The 18562-nt window shown below is 41.5% G+C and overlaps 1 protein-coding gene across 5 annotated transcripts in view; it reads right to left on the bottom strand.

Moving 5' to 3' along the window:
• Nucleotides 1-2971: 2971 nt before the first annotated feature.
• Nucleotides 2972-18562, bottom strand: part of TMEM181 (transmembrane protein 181) — a 38542-nt gene continuing 22951 nt past the window's right edge. For 4 of the 5 annotated variants that reach the window (XM_086632011.1, XM_086632010.1, XM_086632013.1 and 1 more), the window contains 11 exons: nucleotides 16248-16328; nucleotides 15140-15239; nucleotides 14211-14341; nucleotides 13163-13254; nucleotides 12035-12092; nucleotides 11247-11349; nucleotides 11098-11149; nucleotides 10378-10460; nucleotides 9189-9278; nucleotides 6735-6801; nucleotides 2972-5467 (listed from right to left, as the gene is read on the bottom strand). In XM_086632011.1, coding sequence (XP_086488137.1) covers nucleotides 5389-5467; nucleotides 6735-6801; nucleotides 9189-9278; nucleotides 10378-10460; nucleotides 11098-11149; nucleotides 11247-11349; nucleotides 12035-12092; nucleotides 13163-13254; nucleotides 14211-14341; nucleotides 15140-15239; nucleotides 16248-16328 — 936 coding nt within the window. In that variant the 3' untranslated portion in view covers nucleotides 2972-5388. The remainder of the gene's footprint in view (nucleotides 5468-6734; nucleotides 6802-9188; nucleotides 9279-10377; nucleotides 10461-11097; nucleotides 11150-11246; nucleotides 11350-12034; nucleotides 12093-13162; nucleotides 13255-14210; nucleotides 14342-15139; nucleotides 15240-16247; nucleotides 16329-18562) is intronic. The other variant, XM_086632014.1, reaches the window with a different exon arrangement.

Genomic DNA, 18562 nt, shown 5'->3' with positions numbered 1-18562 from the left:
CAGATTTAGATTGGATATAAGGAAGAAATTCTTCACTCTGAGGGTGGTGAGGCACTGGAAGAGGTTGCCCAGAGAAGCTGTAGATGCCCCATCCCTGGAAGTGTTCAAGGCCAGGTTGGATGAGGCTTTGGGCAACCTGGTGTAGTGGAGGGTGTCCCTGCCCATGGCAGGGGGGTTGGGACTGGATGATCTTTGGAGGTCCCTGCCAACCCGAACCATTCTGTGATTCTATGAAAGGCATCACCCCAAACGGAGGGTGACACAGTGATTGCTTTTGCGGTCTACCAGTTATGAGAAGATTCTTGGAAGATCCAGAGCTGTAAGGAGAGGAATGACATCAGTGTCTTCACCATCTCTAAACTCTTTTTTTGTTGCTGGTTAGTGGGTGGAAGGTGGGACAGCCCACCCTTGGCATGCTGAGAAGGTTCATTATTGCAGGACATGTAGGAGACCTTGCAGCCCTGCTGGCAGAGGCAGCTGGCAGCAGCTGACGTGAAGCACACGCGTGTGTCAGGAGGTGGCTGGGGCTGACACTCACGGGGTTTTCCTGCCAGCACAACCACAGCAGGCTTTGCGGAGCCACTGGAGCCGCTCGAGAACGCCAGTTCTCCTTTGGAAATTGGCTAGTGTGTTTCTCAGGAAAATTAGCAACCTCTCCTTTCACCTTCAAGCCCAGGCAGGGTAATCAAAAAAAACCAAACCAACCAAAATCCAACCCAAAATATAATTCCCTGGATAATCTGTGCTGACACAGCCTCCTGGATGCATCCTGATGCAATTAACCACGTTTCAATATGCATAAGAACACGTGTAAACTGAAAATACATGTAAGTTACAAAAATGGGACTGTTAGTCATTTACTAGAAGGAAAATAAACCCAAGATACAATATAAAGATATAAAACTTTATTATGAACATATTTAACAATGATTATGCACATGAAATCGTCCAAGAAACTCAACACCCAACTTTTGCTTGAAGTAAAATATTAGTTTTTCCTTCATAGTCCGTATTAGCATGAAGTTTTCCGACATAAATGGAGAATTTGCTGTCATTAACACAACTTCTAGACACATATTTAACACGTCCTCATGCACACTTTCTCAAAGCAGCATTTAATTACAGCTTCTCATTAAACAGCATTTATCTTACACATTTTTGTACCATTTTGGTACACAATTTGTCCATATTTTCATTTTACATATTTACAGACTTCTAAAAAAAAATTTACAGTAATGCAAAGGTTATTATTGGCATAAGCAAAAGGAAATGGGGGAAAAATTAGGTGACTATGGATTCAAAGTTGTCTTTTGGCTCAGAGAAGGATCAAAGCCTTTCCCAGCTGGAACCATCCTCCCCTTTTTCCCCAGCATCAGTTTTGCAGGTCTGTCACACCAGCTGTTCCTTACTGGTGTAAAGACTCGTGCTTCCTGTTCTTTGCCAGTCCTAGGAAAGTTTCCAACCGATTCCAAAACCAACTGGATTTTTCATGCAAATACTAGAGAAAATGGTTGCCATGACTAGCTCAAGCCCAAAGACAGTGATTTCTTTGAAGTCCCTCTTGCTTACTGTGCACATAGAGATGGCATCTCCTTCAGAGCAGGAACGCTGCGGTGCCTTTTTGCGTTCTCTTCTCATTTTGAACAGTTCCACTAGTGATCACAGAGTCACAGAATCATCTGGTTGGAAGAGACCCTCAAGATCATCGAGTCCAACCATTCACCCTGCACTGTCAGGGTCCCTAAACCATCTTCCTCAACACCAAATCCACACGGTTTTTAAACACCTCCAGGGATGGGGACTCCACCACCTCCCTGGGCAGCCTGTTCCAATACCTCACAACCCTCTCTGGAAAGAAATTCTTCCTGATATCCAACCTAAATTTCCCCTGGCGTAACTTGAGGCCATTCCCTCTCGTCCTGTCATTCCTAACGTGGGAGAAGAGACCAACCCCCATCTCCCTACAACTCCCTTTCAGGTAATTGTAGAGAGCGAGAAGGTCCCCCCTGAGCCTCCTCCAGACTGACCAGTCCCAGCTCCCTCAGCCGCTCCTCACAGGACAAGTTCTCCAAACCCTTCACTAGTTTTGTTGCCCTTCTCTGAACCCGCTCCAGCACCTCAACGTCCTTCTTGAAGTGAGGGGCCCAAAACTGGACCCAGTACTCCAGGTGTGGCCTCACCAGTGCTGAGTATAGGGGGACAATCACTTCCCTGCTCCTGCTGGCCACACTGTTTCTGATCCATGCCAGGATTCCGTTGGCTTTCTTGGCTGCTTGGGCACGCTGCTGGATCATGTTCCATCGGCCGGTGACCAGCACCCCCAGGTCCTTCTCTGCAGTGCAGCTTTCCAGCCACACCTCCCCAAGCCTGGAATGCTGCAGGGGTGGTTGTGGCCCCAGTGATGGAAAGATTTAACTACTTTGGCAGACTGAAAGGAAAGCCAGGCTCGTTTCTTACCCACATCTCTTCTGTTTCACCCTCAGGTTACAAATACTTTACTCAGAGGTGAATGTATGCCACCCGCTCCCAAGCTGTTTACAATCCATACTGTAATATCCCTCAGCTACTCGCTCTGCTTTCCAATTGTGGAAGTAAGAGGAGTGAAACTGGGATTTCTGGCTAGCAAAACTGCTTCCTCATCTGCCTCACTGCTTTTGCCTTTTTACTGGATACTGAATTTGATGTGACAGTGCTTCATCCAAGCTTACCGTTACACTCCAGCACTTCTGAAACACAACCCTATTTTGCACGGCAAAGGTTGCTTAAATATAATCTCCAAAAATTAACAAGGAAACTATTTTCTCACTATTTTCCTAGTGAGATACTTACTTTAAGTAACACATTTCCTATTTCCAATGTGAATGTAGTGATGCAGCAAAGTTAATGCAAACAAAATGGCAAGTGAAATGGGCTGAGAACAGCTTAGAAAAAAATTATCATCTCAAAGTTAGACTAAAAATATTTTCTTTAGTTACTGAAATCCCAAGGCATGACACTGTATTTCATGGTTAACTGGAACAACCAGTTCAGACTGTGGTAAGAAACATTAGTATACTTTACACATTGGTCAAGTCAAACATTTTCTCTCTTCAGAATAATTTAGAAGAGAATTAAACAATATCAGAGACAAAATGATCTGAATATATAAAGAACATGTAAATACCAATTTTTGAGGACCTAATTCATGTATCAACTGTTACTGCAGTGGAAGTCAAAAGGATCTGGGGTGTGCAAAAGATGCCCAGTTGTCTCCCAAGTTGACTTTGCAAAGTCAAGGAGCTGTAAGCCTCCAGAGAGTCGTCTGGGGAATAGTAAAGATGAGAATGGGCTCTCCTCTTTTAGGATACAAAGATAATTCCCCACACTACTTAAAAAAAAAGTCTGAAAGGAAGTGCTGTAGGTACAGCTTACTACAGTTCACCGGAAAAAAAAAAACCCACTGCTAACTTGAAATACTTCTTTAATGTTTTCCTATATGTTCTTCTAAACTGACACCAATTAATTAAGAAATTAAAGAAAAAACTCTTCCCCCCAGCAGTTTCCTTGCTTTAGCCACACAACAGTGCTTTGGCTTCTAACAAATAAATGATCCCCAGTACAGAAAGTTTTCCATTTCAAACACCCTCCCAAAATGTCACAGCTCTACATAACTTGAGCAAGTTTTCTCTCTCCCACATGCAGAGTATCTTATCACACTCATCTTCACCAGAGCACTGACCTCACCTGCACTGTTCTGTGGCAGCCAGGATGCCATCCCATGAAGGGTTCCTTTGGTGCTCTGGAAGCGAACTGCTGGCCGGTGAAGTCTCCCCTTGGTGATCTTGAACAGCCACCAGGAGGTTACTGCAGCAGGAACGGTCTAGAACAGTCATTGTGTTGAGCAGAACCAACCGACTTTTCCACGGATGTGATTCAGGACTCCAGTGCACTCTCCTGCTTAAACTGGTTCCAGGATGAGCACAACTCCTTGGTGTGAGCCGGCACCGGTTTCCGTCTAACACATTAACAGTGTTTCTGAGAGTCTTTCCTACAGCAGCCGGGCAGAGAAATTTTACACGAGTAAATCACAGTTATGAGTACGTGAAAAAAAAGGAGACACTTTCAGACAGGTCAAGTCCCTGAAAACAAAAACAGTTAGAAACAAACAGCATCCACTTAAATACAGACCTGAACAACGGTGTAGGAGAAAACCAACTTTTAACCAGAGAAGCAGCAGCATTGTACTAGGAATGCTTAATTCCCACGTAACTCCGTTCCGGCACAGACTGGAACGTAGATAATCACAAAATGTGCCAGTAAAAGTTCCGATGGGTGCAAGTGGTGTGACACAGAAGGTGAACTATGCACAGAAGGTGCTCCAAAGCTCTCAGGCACGTTCAACACACGAGCAACCACAATTGTTCCTAGGATGGAGATTAACTATCTATTAATGCAATTTAAGGAAAAACTCTGATGTAGAAAAAGCGTCTAAAAATGATATGTTTGGAAATTTTAAATCAGAATTCTCTATGGAACTTCCATACTATATTCTCTGTAACAATCTCCTCCAGCAGACAAAAAAAAAACCCAAAGCCAGAAATAAAAATTCTGGCTTCCTTCTGAGATTTGTTGCTGCCTAAATATTTCTATTTGAAAGGGGTGTTTAAAAAAACAAACCAAACACCTCTGTTGTGCCATAAAGCATGTTATGAAATATTATAAAAATAATTTTGCACCACTGAGGCTATTTCAGCTCACTAGAACTTGACTATTTGCACATATCTCGCACTTACAAATCTGGTAAACCAATTTAAATTAATTTTATGGTCTTAAGTCTGTATCGCTTCTTCGAAGGAAAAATGGAAAGTTTGTGTTTTCTTGTATTAAAAAAAAAGAGAGAGAAAACCCTTAAAACACTTCATTCCCTGCCTGCAGCTCAAAAGACTAAGGTAGAAAATGGAAAGGGAGATGAGGCACTTCGTACAGCAGTGGACAACACACAAACGAGCTCACACGAGCGCACCAGATGAATGACAGTATGCTGTACATAATCCTCAAAAAACCCAACCCCAAAAAACCAGCAGCACGGAAGCAATTTTCAAATCGGCGTAAAATCAGTGACACTTCTAAATGAAAAAAAAAAAATTAAAGATTTTAGTCCGCAGACATCCTGCTATCAGGCATTTTACACGACGTGTAAAAATTTTCGTTTCTTATGTTTTCAGCACAATCTTTTCAAGCATTCTTTGTTTCAGTTCTAACTCTGTAAACAGAACCAGAAGCAGGATGTCCTCCTGGGAGTTGGTGTTCAGATGACAGCAGGCTGTAATGAAGCCATGGAAGTTGTCCATCTAGGAAAAACTTCAAAATTGGTTCAATTCCAGCTGAACACGTCTGTCTTCATCAAACTCAATCGCTGTCCGATTCCTCTTTATACTTGGCTCTAATAGCCTGGCCGTTCTGCAGCGGCATCTCTTCGTAGTCACTCCTGTGAAACAGAGACTTGTTAAAAACTCTCAACACGGCCTTCAGAGACCGAGTCCAAAATCAACAGGAAGGTTCTCAACTGCACTGAGGCATCAAACTGTTACTTGGGTAAGAAGCTGGTATCTGTTTTCCTTCCTTGCTGGGCATATGAACAACATAGATGACTTCTCTCCAGAGGATGATGCGGAATAGGCGTCATTCCATAACTGCAAGCCACTCTTGGCAAGGATGAGTATGGAAGCAAGCTGGTACCACCACTACTCATCTAACCACCCAAAGGCAAGCCATCTGAAACAACGCACACAGCTAGTCCAGCACAAACTCCTTCAGCTCACTGCAGCACTAATCCCGTCCTCACTGTTCAGCCACGGCAGTGTCTTTGTTAGAGGTGAAAACATCAAGGTTTACCACGGCAGGTAAGGAGTTTGCTCAGTTGAGCACAGAGACACTTCGGAGAGGGGCTTTTTACAAGGGTGTGTAGTGACAGGACAAGGGGCAATGGCTTTAAACTGAAAGAGGGCAGATTTAGATTGGGTATAAGGAAGAAATTTTTCCCTCTGAGGGTGGTGAGGCACTGGCACAGGTTGCCCCAAGAAGCTGTGGCTGCCCCATCCCTGGAAGTGTTGAAGGCCAGGTTGGATGAGGCTTTGAGCAACCTGGTGTAGTGGAGGGTGTCCCTGCCCATGGCAGGGGGGTTGGAACTGGATGATCTTTGAGGTCCCTTCCAGCCCAAACCATTCTATGATTCTATGACACTTGACCAAGATGGGTTCTAAGTGCTGCTAGAATTCTCACATTACATAAACACACGACTCCAGGAGGTTTTGCTAGATGTGATTATTGTTATTTCAGTAAGTGCTGGACACCTAAGAAAAGCCATTCTCCTCCCCTGAAGCATTTACATGTGAGCTGCCTCTTTGCTAACTCTACCTGACTCCTGTCATCCTTCCAGGTTTAAAAGCAAGTGCTTTCCTTTCGTGTCTCTTGCTGCCTTCACTCCATCACCTGCCAGCACCCTAATACTTACTTAACTGTTTGTATCAGTGCCATGGCAACCCCTTTTAGAAACAAAAAAAAAGGAAAAAAAAACAAAATAGCATACGTTCTTATTGCATTTCTGTTCCAGAATAAAGTTATGTTTCTGTTCTCTAAGCAGAATACTTTCACTGACAATCTAGAAAGCCTTCACTTATTTAATAAATATGGAAAAGAACGTCACAAAAATAACACACTGCAAGTAACTGTCCATAGGTATTTTGTATCCTTACCCATAAATCACATCATCATCCGAATCATTCAGCATCGAAAAGGCGGGATTGTCTTTCAACTGTGATTCTGGAAAATCCAAATAAAGGTTAATTCAGCACATGAAATACAAAAACGTGGCTGTACTGTACAACACTGAAGCAACAGCCTCCACAGCTTCCAAGGCAGTCAGGACTACAGTTCAGCAAAACTGAATCCGAACAGGAATCCTCTCCTTTAAATTCTTCACCCTTCAGCTGCAACATCATGGTATTCTGAAGAGTCAAGGAGATGACATAACTACGTCATCTTATTTTCAGAGAGATATTCTCCATGTTGTGTAAGCAGATTTCCTCCCTTGTGCAGCTTCCTATGTAATATGAATACTGTGTTCAGCTCTGGGGTCCCCAGCACAAGAAGGACATGGAGCTGCTGGAGCGGGGCCAGAGGAGGCCACGGAGATGATCCGAGGGCTGGAGCACCTCTGCTCTGGAGCCAGGCTGAGAGAGTTGGGGCTGTTCAGCCTGGAGAAGAGAAGGCTCCGGGGGGATCTTATTGCAGCCTTCCAGTACTTAAAGGGGCTACAGGAAAGCTGGAGAGGGGCTTTTTACAAGGGCAAGTAGTGACAGGACACGGGGCAATGGCTTTAAACTGAAAGAGGGGAGATTTAGATTGGATCTAAGGAAGAAATTCTTCACTCTGAGGGTGGTGAGGCACTGGCACAGGTTGCCCAGAGAAGCTGTGGCTGCCCCATCCCTGGCAGTGTTCAAGGCCAGGTTGGATGAGGTTTTGGGCAACCTGGTGTAGTGGAGGGTGTCCCTGCCCATGGCAGGGGGGTTGGAACTAGATGATCTTTAAGGTCCCTTCCAACCCGAACCATTCTATGATTCTATAATATTATTTCAACCTGCATGTAAAAGTAATCAAGTCAGACTTTATCATTCTTAATCATTATTCAAAAGCTCCTACGTATTTAAAAAGCACAGACTTCATGAACTTCTTGGCTATTTACAAGCTACAAATGTAAGCAGACCAAAGCTGGAATCCCTCGTATGCAAGTCAACGACTAGCCGGTTATTTTTCATCCTGGTAACAGGTGAAGGAAGGACTTGGCACCTTTACGGTGGGATGAAAGGAAGCACGTACTTTCCACCGGCTATTTATGACAATTCCTTCCATCTTGTTTTAAGGCCTTCCTTTCTTGCATAAGCTGTGCTGCTTAGCTGCAGTTTGTAATCATATGCAAGTAAAATTCAACCCAGCAATTTGTCATAAACATCTTTTTCCTGGCAGCTTCTTATTCTCTTGCCTTCTAGAAACGAAGACTTCTTGTTACCCAACAGCAAGTTTTTCACTTTATCCTCACCTAGCCATTTCTCTGATCTTTCCTAATGGAAAAATAGCACTTTTCTGTAACAGTTCCATCCATCTCTACTCTAAAAAGTTTAGAGAAAGGGCCAGCTCCACTCTTTAGTGCCTTCCCCCTGCAAACCTCTCAGCATGCAGGATGTGACTGGACAGGGTGCTAGATAATCTCCTCTAGGCTCCCTTTCCCATAAACGCTTGGACCAGATGATCTCTCCAGGTCCCTTCCAATCTGGGTCGTTCGATGGATCTATGTTTTTAAAATCAGTGCTCAAAGCGGAATAGGCACTCAGTGTATTTATTTATTTTACAGCATCTTTATGTTAGAGAGGGATAATGCTTTATAATCCTCATGTGAGCCAGATCACATCCTTTAGGTAGGAATGCACAGCCACAAGTGCCACCCATTCAATCCTTTATCTCCCGTTACGTGGGCTCTGTGCAGCCCTCTCCCCAAAGCAAGTTCCCCCAAATCGCCCCACGTTAGAGATCAGCTTCACTCCTACCTTTCCAACAGCATGTTAGCTATTTGGGCAGATTTAGATTGGATCTAAGGAAGAAATTCTTCACTCTGAGGGTGGTGAGGCACTGGCACAGGTTGCTCAGAGAAGCTGTGGCTGCCCCATCCCTGGCAGTGTTCAAGGCCAGGTTGGATGAGGCTTTGGGCAAGCTGGTGTAGTGGAGGGTGTCCCTGCCCACGGCAGGGACTGGAACTGGATGATCTTTGAGGTCCCTTCCAACCCCTAACCCTTCTATGATTTCAGAGTGGTTTACCAGCGTGCCAACATGTTAACCTTATTGTCAGAACAAAGTAAGAATGAACTCCTGTTGCTACGTAAGGATTATCTGTGAGTCAGTGCAAAAGTCAGCGCGTATCTGCACACATACTGACGCTACGCTCCACCTAACTGCATGAGAATGCAAGTTTAGCTAATTAGTTGTAGACATTTTACGTGTTCCTTCACGTTTCCAATACTAATTTGCTCAAGAGTAGTGCAGCTTCTGCTTATTGAAACAGTAATTAGACAACCAAAAGATAATGATGTTACACAGTATCTGCCAACGTGCCGGCTCTTGTCATCTAAATTTGCCAGACAATTGCTTACACTTACCATATAGCGCGTTCTTGGACGGGGAATACACGAAGGCTAATGTGTAGAGATAAAAGTTCAATAGACCATAAAATGATAAGAATTCTGCTGGTAGCAAATGTCAAGGATATTGCTAAACAGAGCTGCTTACATTATGAACTTCGGAAACAAGACCCAAACCACACACAAGCTGTTTCAATGTTAACAGAAGTTTGAGCGCATGAATGGCTAAAGAAAACTGCATGTTTTAAATTCCGTGACAACTAATATTCTCAAGGTATTTCAAGGTGAAGCTCCCACTGAAGACAAAGCTTTAACACAAGTAACGTGCTGAGATCTGGTCTGCTCTGAGCGGTGGGGTGCACGGTGAATTGAACAGTTCTGCCTTCAGTGGTCAAAGAAAGCTGAGTAAGGGGGGTGTTCAGGTGGGGTTGGTTTGTTTTTTTTATTTTTTGAAAAGTTCTTCCTTGGCACAGGGATTGAGAAGGAAGGAGAAAGGACTATCTGTAGACAGCACTCTGAAGATGGTTTCTTGCTGCCATTTTGGAAAATTACTAAAGGCTTTACCTCTTGTTTTCTACTGGCACCCAATACACATCTGAGCTTCTCGGTAACCAGAGCAGTTGCAAACCACACGGGCACTTTCAGAAAGCAGAATGAACCAGGATCTAATGGTCCAGGTCCAGAAATACCACTTGTAATCCTGCTGCCAACAGACATCAAACAGTCTCTCTCAAGTCACTTAAATTCTCTGCTATGACCTCTTCCACACACAGACCTGGAGCACGACACAAATACATTTTCAGTGACTTCTAAACTATTAAACTTCTCAAATATTTCAGTATGCCCATGCCAACTGATGACAGGTCTGCAGCAAACTGAAGTCGTGCAGCAAATACAGCCAAATCTGTCACAATAACTTGTTAAAATTACTTGAATGCATCCATATCCAGGCCTTCATTCCTTCTGAAAAGCATCAAAAGTTGTGATTTATGTGATAGGAACAAATTAGACCGAAACTGTCTCAGCTCATACTCTTTACAAAGAGCCATTACAAAATGCTGACAGGAAACCTTGATCAAAATCGACTGAACTTCAAAAGCCCACCTAGAAGTCAGAGGTCTCAGTCCTCAGGTACATCATTTTACAGCACTTCCTGCGTGAAAACAGATTAACAATCTAGCTGAGCAGCACCACAACACAAGGATATAATTCTGATAATGAGTCGACAGCTCAGCGACAAAGTTGTCCTGGAGAACTTGTGCTCCAAAGCGTAGGTAGAGTATAACAATGCTGTGGAAAAAAGTTAAAGCACACAGGTGTAATGTGTCTTTAAACCACAAAATTGAAACGGCAGCTTGGTAGAAGAGTATATGAGGAAATAATTACATTAACATGCTGAGCATTTATTTTAAGACATATTTGCCTTTGTAGCTCTAAATTAAGAATGATTCCTTTGTGATTAAGTCAACAGGCAACTGAGCAAAGTGGAAAACACTCCCATGGTCTGTCTCCCTCGGATTTCATCCACTACAGACAGTACCAGAGTCAACAGTAATTTGAAATACATAATTGGAGAGGAGGAGACAGATATTAATGATAATCTAAGACACTAATTCTAAACTTCTACTTTGACTAAGTGAAGCTTACAAAGCTCCAGAAGAGGTGAACAGTGCACTGCAGAGCACTCAGCAGCACAGAAAATAGCTAAGTGAGCCTCTAAATCTTGCTGTGGGAATGCAAATAATATAAAGTTAGCTCTAAAAGCCTCAAGAAGAGTTAAAAAAATTAAGAAATGTTTGGCGTAAAAATCGTATGAAAAGACATTCCTCAGTTTCACTGATGATTTTATCAACAAAATGTATTCAAAGCCCTGAAAAAAAGGTCATGAAAGTTACAGCACTGAGGAACGTACTTTGAAAAGCCTTACCTAATGACGAGCACTACAAAGGTTAATGCAGTCAAGAATTTTAACCTGAGATCTGAAAAAGATGGAGAAAAGTTTTTATTAGTGAACTGACACCTACATCTAGGAGAAACAAGCCTGGCTGGGGAAGAGTCAAAAGAAATATTCCTTACCAACATAAGGCATGTTACGAAGCTCTGAGCATGCCCTCACTATCAGGAACAACAGGTAGAGAACGTACGTGGTTGCCACCACAAGGAAGAAGATTTTCATTCCCTGTAAGAAGAGTGTTAGTTTTTATTCTTTAACGATATGGGGTCTATTCCTTCTTCCCTCATTAGAAATCATCACTTCCCAAAGCACAACACAGAATGGTCCATTTATTCAGGGAAAGTGGGCTCTTGAAAGGAAGTACAAAACAAGGATGGCTATACATCAAGGTAGGGTTTTGGGGAATAATGTAAAGAAAGGATGTTTAACAGAAATCATTGTTCTGTTTGCTGAGTTCACAGTGAGCTGAATCTCAATGACATTCTAAAAACACAGCTCCTGAGAACAATACAAGGACCCCTATATTCCAAATCTTCTTTTACGACACAAAAGTCTGAGATTTACTAGGACTGAGGATCTTGGCAGGAATAAAGATGTACAAAACTGACTTAATAAGAAGCTTCAAAAAATTTCTTTCAATCCCAACAGTCACAGGTCTGTGACTAAACATGTGGTGTTCAGTATCCAGATTTGCAAGCCAGTTTACTCTTCTCGTTGGGGTGGAGCTCAATACAGCCTATGAATGACCTACACTGAAATTAAAAGTACCCTGGTCAGAATGAGACCATCTGACCAGCATTTGCTATTTTCTAAATTGTGTTATAGATTTTAATAGAAAAACAAACTCCACCTCCTTGTATTGCCTAACTCCACCCCGCAATTCAATAGCAAGAAAATATTTCTGACTTACCTGGAAATTGCCTGTGTCAACCCCGTATTGATATGTAGGATCATGCACTTCATTCACACTAGGAAAGATCGAAAATGAAGAAGTGGTACTTCTACCATGACAAAAGACAAGGTCAAAAAGCTGTACTGCCCAAGACACCCACTCCAAACAAAAGGTTTAGAGTTGCTATACAGAGTTTGTAACTAAAGGTTTGGGCTGTATAAATTGGTATAATGTCATTGATTCCACTGCAGTCATGACAATCTACATTATACCACATCCTCCTTCTTCCTAAAACAAATTTTCAAGGAATACGGAGGATTTCAGTTGCGAGCATGTCTAACCTCCCCACTTATTTTTTAGGAAATGTATAATCTTGCAAATTCCTACAAGCCTTCAAGATTTAGTGTTTAAATTTTACCCTTGGTGATAAGAATTATACTTGAGAAATAACTGTGGTACGAGCCCTTCCCTCATACCAATTCTGCTGACAGGATATCAGCACGAGCATTTCCTGCAACTGTACTGCTTTCCACAACACACAACCCCACGGAGATGGTCAGAAGGCCTCTTCCTTCGGAGAAATAAGACAAGAGGCAAACACTGGAGACTAAAATAGCTTGGAGACTACAAATGTCCCAAAACTGAGAAAGTTTTCTGGGTGTGGAATAGCGACACCTTTCTGTTAACACAATGAATTGGAAAAAAAGGGAGAAACACTAAACCAAGCAAAAGAACCAAGTTTTGAGGAGCGAGAGCATAGCTGGGCTAAGCAGTGTCAATACCAACTGTGCAGCTGAGAAAGTTTGGTCAAACTGTGTAATAGTTGACTAGAGAAAAACTGTTGCTTCAAATACTAAAAGCAACTGGAACACGGCACTAAAGGAGTAGGAGCCATAACACAGCGACAAAGTAGTCATTTTTTAGATTTCACTCTAATTTATAAAATTATGTACTACTAGATCGTCCGTGGGGAATTCTGTTTTCAAATCAGTCACAATTTGCAAAAGAGAAAGATGTAAGAATTTGAGCTCCATTCCTGGATCACAATCAGAACATTAAGAAACAGACACCACTAATTGTAAACCATCTTCTCACTCCTGAACACTCTCAGCTCGTGAGCTCTGCACTGAATTTTAAACTACTTACGTTTGCCATATTCCTAGTGTAACAGAGGCCAGCCACAATAGTCCAACAATGAAGAATTTGGGTAGATAGAAAGTTAAGCACTTCCTTTCCCCCTGTTGAGGAAACAATAGCGTGGTGAAGGAGTGAACCCACATTTGAGATGTCATTCATTCGTGCCAAAATAAAATAACTATCATCTTTGCTTCGTTCAACATGAACTAGATTAAGAGACTCACTTTCTGCATTTTTAACCTCCACAGGTGATTCCAGAAGATATGAAATTATATCATCATTTGTGTTAATAAGATGCAGTAGATCTGGAGCATCTCACTCTTTTTAAGGTCCCACCTATTTCCCTGATACTGCAACTCCTAAACTACAAGGGCGTGTAGCAATAGGACACGGGGCAATGGATTTAAACTGAAAGAGGGCAGATTTAGATTGGATATAAGGAAGAAATTTTTCCCTCTGAGGGTGGTGAGGCACTGGCACAGGTTGCCCCGAGAAGTTGTGGCTGCCCCATCCCTGGAAGTGTTCAAGGTCAGGTTGGATGAGGCTTTGGGCAACCTGGTGTAGTGGAGGGTGTCCCTGCCCATGGTAGTTGGGTTGGAACTGGATGATCTTTGAGGTCCCTTCCAACCCAAACCATTCTGTGATTCTATGAACTTCAGGAATATTCTGCAGAATTCGTATTTATCTCATGTAGCATTTTAAAGTGTTTTAAAAACCAATCGACCACCAGATACAACAACAGAACTCTTCAAGCAAGAACGAAGCATAACGGTGCAATAATTCTGAAGACTGTCTTGCAGTAGTTTAGAGTGGACTGGCCCATCCATCCCATTTAGGAGTGGCAGCCTCAACACAATCTGCTTTATCACAAATCATTTTAACTGCAAAGCTTCACCTGTCACATTGTCACGTGACAATTGTTTTCAGAGACATTTATTTTGTTCTTAAAGTACAATGTGACACGTCTCTTTTTACAAAAGTTTTTGTCACCTTTTGAGAGAATCGAAAAAACAAGCACTGTCTTCTCAGTAAGTAGTGGATAATGTTGCACCCTTACCTGTACTCTTATGCCATGGTAGACACACAGCCAGAACAACAACAATGCACACAGAAACAGGGACTGGAATAGATCATCCAGCATTCCAGGAAACCAGCTGTTCACCAGAAATGAAAGGGGGAAAAAGGGATCTGTAACGAAACCAGAAAAAAAAGTTAAACAGAGGTGAAAAAGCACAATCTTTGCCATTCTGAAAAGTAAAGCAGGATGTATCTTCGGAGGAACACAAAACCCTACATTTTTCAAATTATACCACTAAATGAAATTGAAGTTTGCTGTATTTCAAAGTAATTTACAAAGCAAATGGTGCCTCTAGCAGCAATCCTCTGTGCTGCAGAAATCATCTGAAATGGTTGCCAACATTTCTAGAAGATTTCAGGTTTTATTAGACTTCTTACCAAACCACTGTTCTTGGTGATGACCTAAAAAATTATCACAAAATGACTGAAAGGCAAATATTCTTTCAGCACTGCTAGAGAGTGCCAGAAGCTGATGTGGTTGACCAGACTGAAGGCAGCCTCTGTTTGCAACTAAAGCACAAGTATCTGAGGAATGAAGAAGCCAGACTGAGCAGACAAACACAGAAATTGCATTTATGTGTCGCTACGTGAAAGGTTCAGTAGGTTGCAGCCACCTATTCCAACCAGAGTTTGAAACAAATAGTTGACATTCATGTGACTGAAAAGAATGAAACCCACCTACTCATTGTGCCCTTGAATGTGATGCACTTAAAAAGGGTTGTGGTTTGTTGTTTTTTTTTTGTTTTTTTTTTTTTTAAATAGTTTTCTGAAGCCTTATAGACAGCTGCTTATAAATTCAAGGCCGAATTCCATTTTGCCTTCTCTCTCTCGCATTCTTTTTTTTATTTCAACTACTTTTTTTTAAAAAAAAACAAACAGGTTTTTCTAAAAATTCCAGGATACAAGTACCATTGTAAAGTAGCAGGAGGGGAAGGAGGATGGACATCCATTTCTGTTCAATACCCCAGTCTCTCATGGAGAATTTCCGCAGGGAATGAGCAAACAGACACTATAAAACAACAGCAACAAAAATATACATCAGGAAGGAATACAGCCTTAGTGGCTTTACCAGAGTGAAGAGAACACAGCACAGGGAAAAGGCTGTTTCATGAGGTCTTTGCCACTAAGAACATTTTAAAGCAGGAGCCACATCTCCCAGCTTCTACTTCTGCTTCAAGTTTGCTGGCTTACCACAATGCAAATTACTTCATCTCTCAAGTGAACTGGGAAGGAAACCAGCTAGTACTGTGCAAATCAACAACGTACGAAAAACGTTTCCTAATTACTGGTCACACACTACCACAACTTCCTCTTAAACTCACTTTTTTAAAAAAAACAGATTCCATATCACATTCAGAGTTCCCTGCTGAGTGACATCATCTGTGTGAGAAAAACACTATGCAAGCGTTCAGTGCTTTGGTTTCCTTACTCCAAAAATTCTGCATTTTAGGATTTTTTTTTTTTTTTTTCCCCAAACACTTATCTTCCACAGGCCAAACCAGGTTGGAGGGGAGAGATAATCTAAACTGTAGCATAATTTAGGTTGTAGGGGACCTCTGAAGGTCATCTGGCCCATCCTCACACTCAAGGCAGTGACAACTTTAATGTTAGATCAAGGTCACAATCAACTGAGTTTTGTTCGTTTTCAAGGACAGAGAGCCCACACTCTGGGCATCCTATTCCAATGTCTCAGCCTACCTGCAATGCAAAAAAATATATTTTTTCTAGCATGTAATCACAATTGCCTTTGTTTCAGCAAAATTCCTTGTGTTCAATTCAGAATGGGAGCTCAGAAAGACAATTTTTCCCATTTATCCTAGTTTCTTAATGTCCCTTCAATACCATCCATGAAAATATAAAACCAGCAACTACATAAGCATTTTAGAAACATTTTTTACAGTGACTCAGTGACGTATCAGCTCTGCTGCCTGGGGTTAAGTCACTAAACACGGCACTACAGAGCAGCGTTATCAGCTGCCTACATAATATATTTCAGAAAACTGAAACAAAAATTTACCGTGACCATAAAAGTAAGAACTACAAAGACAAATCGGAACCATATTTCCACTTGTGAAAAAGTTGGATTGTAGGTCTTCCACTACAAGAAAACAGAACAAAAACAGCCCGATGAACAATGTTTTGACAGGGTACATACAACACCAGTAATTAGCACTTTCTGCAGATACTGAAAAGTTCTCTGGCTTTTCCAAATTTAAAGGCATAACCTAATTCCACCACATCACCATGGAAAGACAAAGACAAATTCATACCCACAGGACTATCTACTGAAAAGATCACCAAAGCAGCCCAATATCCTTAGCTCTCTTTCACCCTGCTGCTTTGTAACACACTCAGTGTCCTGTCATACGTTAAAGCACTTCTCAGGACAACAAAAAATATTCTTCATTGACTTCAATTGCTCTTTCATGCAAAGTTTGAATGCCAATAATCGAGTCAATCCAGTGTGGTGTTCTTTATTACCAGATGCATAAATCGATTACGAAGAGGTTGATAAGGTACAGGCGTGCTTCCTGGAACAGGTTTGTTTTCGTAAAGCTTATTCTCTTGTTTCGGAAGTGGAAAAAAGAAAATCAAGGAAGGGAAGAATAAATGAGCTAACCAGAAATGAAGAACGTTTTTCATCAGTTAAGGAGGAAAAGGTCTTTCTTCTCCTCTAATTATTACAGGGGCACAAATATAGAATCACAGAATGGTTTGGGTTGGAAGGGACCTCAAAGATCATCCAGTTCCAACCCCTCTGCCATGGGCAGGGACACCCTCCACTACACCAGGTTGCCCAAAGCCTCATCCAACCTGGCCTTGAACACTGCCAGGGATGGGGCAGCCACAGCTTCTCTGGGCAACCTGTGCCAGTGCCTCACCACCCTCAGAGTGAAAAATTTCTTCCTTGTATCCAATCTAAATCTGCCCTCTTTCAGTTTAAAGCCATTGCCCCTTGTCCTGTCACTACACACCCATGGAAAAAGTCCCTCTCCAATAGTTATATTAACTATATATAGTATATCATTATATTATATTATATTATATTAACTCTAACGTGTCAGTTTGCGTAAACTCAACCCTCTCGACAGTTTCTCTCATACCTGGCACACTTCTCTTTCGAAGCCACTTTGGAAATGCAAGCTCCCTGGTACAACACCCGCTCTGCCCACCTGAAAAAGCATCTTCACCTTTCAACGTACTACAGCTGCCAACCTCTGTCTTGCCTTTTTAAACCATAAACGTAGGAAGAAAATTACACGTGGAGAATCCCATTACACAGAAGGCAGTCTATGATTTCAACTGACAAAACCATAACCCATTGTAATAACGAAATAAATTGACAATTTTAGTCACTTCGGGAAAGCAGGGCTTTGAGGTTGGATTTTTGGGGTTTGCACACAAGTCTGCAAAGAAAAATAATAAACTGTACAACTCTAAATGCTCCAATACTTTGTCCTGTTTGGCATGAGTTTGGCATGTTTTTTCCCCCTTAGACTTTATTCTCAGTGATGTGCTTTATGCACTAGAATATTACAAATATTCATATTCAGGAAATTTATTTAGTATATAAAAACCACTTTGGCTTTACAGTAAGATTTTTGCTTGTTCTCTGCTCTGACATACATAAATATTGCATACAGGTAGAATATACCACAGTAACCTGTATTATAAATTTGGGTTAGTTCCATTTTCTCCCAATGCAAATGTTTCTAAATTTCTTTATGAAGCCCATCAGCACACACTGATGATTTAACTGTTTTATAAGCAAATTTTGGCACTATGAACTGAGCTAGTTATTTCACTAGGGATTATTTTAGTGAATTATTCTAGTGACCTGTTTATTTCAGCTGAATAAACATTTTTCTCTTCCTCGTAAGCACAGTCAAAAAAAAAAAAATCTTCATTTTTCTTTGAGTTTGTTAAAACTTCTAGGCCACAGTTTTGTAAAATCTGGAAAAACCTTGCTAATTAAGATACACCTACTGGAAAGGCTGAAAAAGATATCATGCTTTAGAGAGGCAACATCTCTATGAGCAAATGCAGGAAACTGGATGTTCTAGTCTAGCTTGCCCGCTGTTAAAAATATCTCTCAGGAATTAGACTACATTTATCTGTTCCAGAAAACAGCATTACCAGTTCTGCAAGAAAAATCTTTCCTTACAGAGTTAAAAAAAAAAATGGGTCTAGACACTTATTACAGCAAATGATATAATAGTTCTGATATTAGCAGAGACATAAAAATGAATTATGATGCATCTTTATGTTCATCTTCAAAAAGGGAGAACTTTTTTATTACGCTTAAAGCAGACTTCTACAGCATTAGTAATT

This window comes from Tauraco erythrolophus, chromosome 2 (genome assembly GCF_009769465.1).
Source record: "Tauraco erythrolophus isolate bTauEry1 chromosome 2, bTauEry1.pri, whole genome shotgun sequence".
In the NCBI taxonomy this organism is placed as follows: domain Eukaryota; kingdom Metazoa; phylum Chordata; class Aves; order Musophagiformes; family Musophagidae; genus Tauraco; species Tauraco erythrolophus.
The sequence above is the reverse complement of the archived record's forward strand: the minus strand, read 5'-3'. Positions and strand labels throughout refer to the sequence as shown.